At 41.8% G+C, this 8,741-nt stretch overlaps 1 protein-coding gene across 2 annotated transcripts in view; it reads right to left on the minus strand.

The window, feature by feature from the left end:
- The window catches only part of LOC108239402 (equilibrative nucleoside transporter 2), a 24,573-nt gene continuing 15,832 nt past the window's right edge, over window positions 1-8,741 (minus strand). Inside the window, exons 12-13 of one of the 2 annotated variants that reach the window (XM_017422093.3) lie at window positions 4,671-4,870; window positions 1-278 (exon numbers count right to left, since the gene is read on the minus strand). In XM_017422093.3, the coding sequence (XP_017277582.1) occupies window positions 167-278; window positions 4,671-4,870 (312 nt within the window). In that variant the 3' untranslated portion in view covers window positions 1-166. Of the gene's footprint in view, window positions 279-1,620; window positions 1,759-4,670; window positions 4,871-8,741 lie in introns of those variants that run through there. The other variant, XM_017422094.3, reaches the window with a different exon arrangement.

Here is an 8,741-nt window from a genome sequence, read left to right on the forward strand (position 1 = left end):
AGAATCTGTTCTCAGGTCAGCAGCAAGTAACAAACTCCAGTCGTCCGCAGTAACACCTTCATTCTTTTTAAAGGGGAATTCTGTCTTTTTACAGTGGAACCTTCAGCACCTCACAGATGCATGAAGAGAAATAAATATCAGAGGAGCAGGCTGATGGTTTGGGGGATCAGACGAGACTTCGGAGGGCGAAGGACAGAGCGGCCCCAATGGACAGACCCAGGGACAAAAAGAAGGTCATCAGGGCTCCTGCGGTCTCTACGTCTTTAGGGTCCACCATCCTGAGGACAAAGGACAGATCGTGTTTGGAGTTTTGAAAAATAAACGACAAAAAAAAAACGTTCACAGCATTTTCTAACAACGCACAACAAACCTTCGAACGGTGGATCAGTTCACTGAGAGTTCAGCTTGGATAACAAAATACTGGCTTTTGTTGAGAAAAATATATATAATTCAGGTTCCTTTATTATAACACATTTAGACCTGTCAAAGTTTCCAAATATGAGTCTGATTAGTTAGGTGAAAATAAGTGTTTGCTGCCTCATTGTTCTTTTTTCAGATGTTTCTATGGTACTGAAGGACTATTGGAAACATTTCATAAGATTCAGAGGCTTTCATTAACATTAAGTATAAACAAAGAGTCAATATTTGCGGCATTGGCCCTTTTTTCCCCGCCAAGACCTCTGCACTGATGGCAGCCCGGTGTTGCAGAATCAATGTTTGAGTTTGTCTGAATTTGTGGGGTTTTGTTTGTCCATGATCCCAAATTTATAACGTTTTGTTCCATCAGCCACTTAGTTATCGCCATGATACCCGTAGCTGCATCCCAACACGATCTGAGAAAGCTGTGTGGGGGTGGGAGCATTGTGGGGGTGCAGGAAAAAGCAGTGGAAACCGATTTAGCGAGCACTAAAAGCGTAGCAACTTCATGGTTGCCTTTGAAGCGAATGAGGTTTGAAGAATTTGCCAAAGTCCACATTCTAATAAGTTCTGTAGGTGATGAGGGTGTAGCAGGGTAATTATCCAGCCTGAAGGGGGTCTGTCACCGTTTTAATCTGCAGTTTGTTGAATCATTCAGAACAATGGTACCAGCTTCCTTTGCCTCTACATTTTCTGATGCTTCTTGCATCAAATGAAAGATTTGTTCAGATTTTTTTAAAACTAAATATACCATTTTTTCCTAATCTACTGGAACACAGCGGTGGGAGTTAAAATCTATTTTTAGATACATCAAAGACATGGAAGATTCAAATGGTGCTGTTCGTCTTAGAGTTACTGTAGGTCCTTCATCTTTATTATATTGTCTTTGTGAACCCTGAACACTATATAGTATGCCTGTAAGTAACAGTTCAAGTTATCACAACATGACTGTCTTTAGTAGCGACTTTAAAACATTTGATTTGTGTATTATCTAGTGGTAAACATGATGCTAATCACATTAGCTTTTCTGTGTAGTTTTCAATGTTGTTACCATCTGTAGGGGAGAACACTATGCTTCAGGACTGTAAGGCACTGGACGTATAATTTCACTGTTCTCAACCTGGGGTGTCGGCCAGAACACCACTTGGGCCAGGATTATCAGGTGAGGTGTAGCAGATGGAAGAATGAAGACTCCAGGCTGGCTCCGTTTAACTGCTCTGTATTCCAAACTTAATACAACAGTTCACAGACTTTGATGCAGATGAACAGGTAGAAGCATAACTGAGGACAGGAGTACATGTACCAGTTTGGGCTCAGGTGTGTATATATGTGTGTGGTTTCCTGAAAATAAACAAAATACAGAAAATAAGTTCAAAGTGTTCCCTTATTATACCTTATATAAACAAATAAATAACACTCCAATAAGCTCAACATTAAATCAACATGAACTATCAGAATTAAGTGAAATAATCCACAGTTAGCTAATAACTATGCCTCTCCACCGTGGTCAGAGCGAACGAACATCCACCACAATGCTATACAATACACACACGTAGCCATTAGCTCGGACTTAGCATGAGTAGGATAGCAAACAAATAAGCTTCTAATCGTCCATTTAGCTTCAGTAAACTCTCAAAATATCCCGACTTACTTGTCAATAACGCACATCTACAAGGAGAACAGCCATACAGCGCTGGTAAAGTATCCCATGCGTTAACGTAGCGATCCCATCCACCGAGTCTGCTCACTAATGCCCCTTTTATACGGGCTCTAATTCAGAAGTCCGGCTCTACTCCGCTCTACTCGGCTTGGATCAATAAAGAATGCATCGCGTTTACACCGGCCAGTTTGGTCGGTAGCAGAGGAACGCCTCCTCGTGTTGCAGGGGGCGGGGCCGAAACTTAGCGCCAGTTGTGGAAACAACGGAAGCGCTATGGACAACAATGGCCCTGTGTTGTTGCTGTTTTTTAAACTTATGGGGATTCTCCTGAGACTTCAGGAAGAGAGGCGCAGTGGAAGAAATGCTCTGGATGCCGATTGTTGCACGGAGTAGGACAGCTGTTATCTGCCGGAGATTTCAGGCTTTACAGCGCCTTCAGCTGGGGGACAGATGGCATAAACGTTGCAGGGTAAGCTAACGCTGTTGTTTATATTCCTACCTTCGCTCTTTATGCTTTCATCTGGTCACACCCACGACCAATGAGTGAACAGGAGCTAAGCTTGCGCTGCCCACGAAGCAGGGCTGGCCCTGCTGGTCCTACTCTGAAGCAGGGACCAAAGAAGTAGGGCCGACCTCAAATAAATGCCAGTGGAAACGCGCACAAAGCAAGCCGAGTAGAGTGGAGCCGGAATCTTTAGAGCCCGTGTAAAAAGACAACACAAATGCAGCAACGTAATGACATCATCGCTTTGCTGTATTACGGTATCCCTTACGGGACAAACACTATACAAACTCTTAACACTGAACTTACATCATTTATAACTCATACACATAAAGAGCCTTTTGTACACCATCTATGCGAGTTGTTGGTTAGCAGCCTGTGACTGATAGGGATTTTTGACATATGTTACTGTGGACTCTTTATTAGGCATGAAAATACATAAATCAGTGTTTATTTATGTAAAATAAGCTATAGTCTTCAGTTTCGGGATAACTGAAATGCATCAATAATCAATTTATAATCACATTACAGTCCTCTAAATTGCAGTCAAATTGAATCGTGATGTATGATCTCCAGCTGCAGGTCGATGATAGACTTCGTAGTTGTATCATCTGATCTGCGGCCATATGTTTTGGACACTCGGGTGAAGAGAGGTGAAGAACCGTCAACTGATCACCACCTAACAGTGGGTTGGATCAGATGGCAGGGGAAGATGCCGGACAGACCCAGTAGACCCAAATATGTAGTGAGGATTTGCTGGGAATACCTGGCATAAAAACCTATCAGAAAGATCTTCAACTCACACCTCCGTCAGCTTCAACCGCATCCCAGTTGGGGCGGGGGACATTGAGACCAAATGGGCCATGCTCCACGCCCTATAGTCAAGGCGGCTGCCCTGATCTGTGGCTGCAAAGTTGCTGGTGCCTCTCGTGGCGACTAACTGTGAGCCCAGTGGTGGACACCCCGGGTGAGGGAGGCAGCCCCTCCAAATCTGAGGCCATAGTCTTCAGTTGGAAAGGGTGGACTGGAATAAGATGCTGCCTCAAATGGGGGAGTTTAAGTATCTCAGGGTTTGTTCACAAGTGAGGGTATAATGGAGCGTGAGATCGACAGACCGATCAGTGTAGCTTTCCCTGTATTGCAAACTCTGTACCAGTCAGTTGTAGTTAAGAGGGAGCTGAGCTGCAAGGAAAATCTCTGTTCACCCATTGGTCTATGCTCCCACCCTCTGTGGTCAAGAATTCTGGGTAATGACCAAAAGAACAAGATCTTAGTGGTCAAAATGAGGTTTCACAGGGCAGCTGGGCTCTCCTTTAGAGATGGAATGAGAAGTTTGGTTATCTTGGAGGGACTCTGAGTAAAGCCAGTGCTCTTTTACATCTACAGGAGCCAGTTGAGGTGGTGTGGGCATGTCCAACTTTGAGGAGACCCTGGGGAGACAATGTCTCTTGGCTGGCCTTAAAAACCCTTGGAATCCTCCTGGAAGAGCTGGAAGAGGTGGCTGAGGAAAGAGATATCTGGGCATCCATGGATGGATGGATGCAAGGTGCCTGAAGATTTTCACCTCTACTGAACCTGACACTGGTATTCCAGAGTATTTATGAAACATTAATGGCTGAGCTACAAGCATTTCTGATTTTGGTTCTTGAAAGGACTGAAAGCACGTTGTGTTATGACTAAACACTGAACACATTCCAATTTGTTTATATGATCTTTTTAACACAGTCATTTGCAAACATCTTAAATTATTGATTTGTGTAATTAAAATGCTTAAAATGTGAACACAACAATGCTGGTAAGAATGTTCTAAGTACCTCCTGGCTCTGATTTAAATCTGATATCTTGCAACTTCAGTTCATTGAAGCATGCATGAGAGAGTTTAGCCTGTTTATGAAATTGAAAGTAAACAATTAGCTAAAATATGTAGAATTGTAAAGAAACTTTCACCGTCTACAGTTGGGAGTGTCCTTGAGTGTAACAAAATGGCTTCTAACTACAGACTCCAACGTAGCTGCACACTTTAACTCTCTGATCTGGTCCAACAGAACAGATCAAACTCACTGACGATCAGAAACAGCACGCGTTACTCACTGTGGCGCGTAGGACATGGAGAGGCACACGAAGTAACCGCTGGACACGGAGAAAAAAACCATGATGACAGCGAACGAAGCGTCGTGTGGGAAGAAAACAGGAAGGTAGTAGCGATCCTGGACGTTACAGAGCATGAGCAGAGGGATGAACACCACCCTGGCGACGACCAGCACCAGGAACAGACAGGACTCTTTACGAGGCTGAGGATGAGACAAAAACAACATGAGCTCAGGGAGAAAAAGCAAAACTAATCAGATTTTCTTCACACAACACCTCCTTTAGAGCCAATTATTTGGTGTGCTGGGTGATTCAATAACAAGCTGACAGTTTTGAGTGTTTAAATTCCCCTTATGACCATTTGTTAGTGATCTAACAAAGTGGTTCCTAAACTTTTTATCTTTCAAACCTCAAAATGTCAGTAGAGGCTTGTGACCACTACAGTCACTGGGTACAAATATTACTAATAAACAAGGGCTTAATGACAACCCAAATAGTCACAACTACTGTGGCATTATTTAAAAATAAATCACCTGCTGCCAAAAAAAGCAGGCAATATTATTTTCGTCATGATTTGCAGTGGAACCTAGGAATGGAGACCTTTAAAAGAAAGATTTATTCACCAAAACAAAACGCTGGCGTGGCAGCAACAATGACTTGCAGATGAAACACAGGGAGGCACAAGCACAATGCACCGACACCGGGGACTGACACAGAGGGGAATACAAAGGCAAAACTAACGACCAAAACAGGAACACAGACTGGGACAGGTGAGAGTGGGCGGGGCACATGAGGCGGCGGGGATCTCGGGGGAAGGAAGCAGGTGGTTGAGCGAGTCTGGAAAATTCCAGGCTGCTGACTTGAACAAACGTTTTTGAGTTTGGCACTAAGCTGGTTTGTGATTAGACTGGAATGGCGACTCGGGTGGATGACGATGAAGACATGGATGTGAAGGAATCGTCTCAGGTTGGGAATCGTCAAGAACAAGGAAGGGGAAGAAATAGGTGAGAAGAGAAAAATTTGGCCAGAAATGTTAAAGATATGGTCACATAGCTGTGACCTAAAGAGGACAGAAAAGGTGCCATAGCTGTGGAGAAAAATCACAAATACCAAGAACGTGTAGAAAATGAACAAGGAAACTAAACGTGGAGGACAACACAAGGTGATGTATGGGAGCTATGGAGTAAGAAGGAAGGCAGCAGAAATCCAGCAAGTAAAACAGTCAACAGGAAGTTTAAACTGCACAGCTGGACACGTCATGAGTCAGGGGTGATCACTGTGGATTTCAACGTGATGGGGTCAAAGGTCAAGGTCAATACTCAGAATCTTACTGAACATAAAAGGTTGCAAAGAAGAAGAAGAACCATAAAAAGTACAAAAAGAGAGTTTTGGAGGGGGGTTTGTAGCTCAGTGGGAAGAGAAACTGAAATGAGTAAAGTTTGAGCAATGATAAGAAGAATGAATGGAAACAGACAGAGTGGATATCCAGTTCTGCACGAAGGGGAAGGAACTGCAGCTGGAAATAAAGAGGAAGAAGAACTGATGGCTACAGCTTTTATTAAAACTCAGTTCAAATAAGATTAGTGTAGACAGAAAAAGAGGAAAGGAGAATAGAGTTAAGAGGAAAGTGAAACTCATTCATTAAATATACCATTTACCAAAACTGCATTAAATCAAGGACTGCAGCAGGGAACAATCAGATATGTTATACAATGATAAAACATCTTAGAGAGTCAAAGAACACTGTAGGGTTTAAATAATACAGCAGGGGTGTCAAACTCATTTACACCAAGAGGCCACATAAGCTCTGTGGCTGCCTTTTGGAACTGTATGTAATGTAAAATACAGTGCCTTGCAGAAGTATTCACCCCCCCGCCATCCCCCTCCCTTGGCATTGTTTACGTTTTGTTGCCTCACAACCTCAAATTAACATAGATTGTTTGAAAGTTTGCACCATTTCAACCACAGGACGTCTACAACTTTAAAAAGATGTATTTTTATTGTGAACCAAACAACAAATAGGACAAAAGAACAGAAAACTAAACGTACATAACTGTTCACCTTTGTAGAGCTGCTAGTTGCTGGATAAGTCTCTATGAGCTTGCCACATCTTGTCACTGGGACTTTTGCCCATTCCTCAAGGCAAAACTGCTCCCACTCCTTCATGTTGGATGGTATTCACGTGTGAATCTCGATCTTCAAGTCTAACCACAGATTCTCAATTGGATTGATGTCTGGGCTCCAACACATTTAAATGTTTCCCCTTAAACCCCTCCACTGCCTCGGGTCTTAATCCTGCTGGAAGGTGAACCTCCGTCTCTGACATAGGTTTTGCTCAAGAATATCCCTATATTTCGTACCTTCCGTCTTTCCCTCAACTCTGACCAGTTTCCCAGTCCCTGCTGCTGAAAAACATCCCCACAGCATGATGCTGCCACCACCGTGTTTCACTGTGGGGATGGTGTTCTTGGGGTGATAGGATGCGATGGGTTTGCGCCAGACATTGGGGTCCAAAAAGTTCACCTTTACATTTGGGGAGTCGCCCACATGCCTTTTTACTTATTTATTTATTTCAAAACATGCCTTCTTATTTTTAAACACTAATTAATGGCTTTTCTCTGGCCAGTCCTCCGTAAAGCCCAGCTCTATGGAGTGTACAGCTAATTGTTGTCCTATGGACAGATTTTATTCAAACTCTCAGAAAGTAATCATTGACTTACTTCTACCTTAGCCAACAACAACCACAATAACTCAATTTCACAGATATGGAGCTAAAATTTGATGTTGTAGCAGCTAAAAGTTATTCACAACACATTATCTAAGGGCGAGATCTTGTGTAACGTTACTGACTATGGCTCATTTTTCAACATAAGATGATCATTATTTAAAACTCAGCATAGAAGGTGGTGGGCGATTCACATTCCTTCAATGAATGCTAGGCCTTTAATTTAATCTTGTTGTCACTGCTGTTGTTCATTTTTGGAACTGTAGATGACAATTATATGACTGGTTTGTAGTTCCTGACTTTCATATCATATCATTATGTTATCAAAAGGACATTTTCATACTTGCATGTAAAAAAGAATGCTCCATTTAAATGATAAGATCTCATTGTTAAGACCATCTGTGGGTAACCAAGCAACCTCGGACAATGGAGCCAAAACAAAACGATTCTCTTGTTTAATTATTGAAGTCCACCGTGATTTCAGCAAATCTACAACAGAGCAATTATGGGGAAAACATGTCATATGCATCATTTTTAAGTTCTGAATTTGAATCTGAAGATACTTTGAGGATGTTGATTTTTTAAAAACACACTCTGGGAGCCCAACCCCAGCACTGGAAACCACTGCAGTAATGGACAAGGCAAATGTAAAATCTTGACTTACACACAAAACTAATGAATAAATATTAGGACGAAAAGGTCTTCATAGTGGCCCAAGACAAAGGTAACCAACTAACAACAATAAAACAATGATGGAGGTGGATCTGGCTCATGTAATTAAACCACAGTGAGCGATAAAACACATTTCAAAACTTCATGTTGAAGTTTAGTGCCCTTAGGAAAAAAACTAATTGTTGGAGAACTTTATTGATGAGCTGCCTACTGACTGAAGAGCAACTAATTTAAAGGAAAGAGATAATTACATCCAAAACTAGGAGCACTTGGAGAGCGCAAACCTCCACCAAGGCCATAGAGACAATTAAAAATTGTGCGATCCAGATCACCATAAAGTTTAATCAGTTATTTGTGTTTTGTTTTTTTAAGAACCTCAACATTTCCTGAAAATATCAAAATGTGTTCATTACTTTTTATGTAATCTTGCTAACAAACTGGCAAAACAAAATGACCAAAAATAAGGTAATTAACCTAATAATCATTAAAGAGCAAAGTGATTACAAAATAATCTTTACACAATTGAATCTCAATAACATCAATATCATATATCTGTCGACAAAGTGAAATTTAACTCGGTGGATTTTATGAAAAAACGAATTTTGACCAAAAATTTTTAAGCGTCTGCTATGAACCGAAAGTTCCAATCGCGCGCTCGGTAACTCTTGGAAATCGTC

This window comes from Kryptolebias marmoratus, linkage group LG7, assembly GCF_001649575.2.
Source record: "Kryptolebias marmoratus isolate JLee-2015 linkage group LG7, ASM164957v2, whole genome shotgun sequence".
In the NCBI taxonomy this organism is placed as follows: Eukaryota; Metazoa; Chordata; class Actinopteri; order Cyprinodontiformes; family Rivulidae; genus Kryptolebias; species Kryptolebias marmoratus.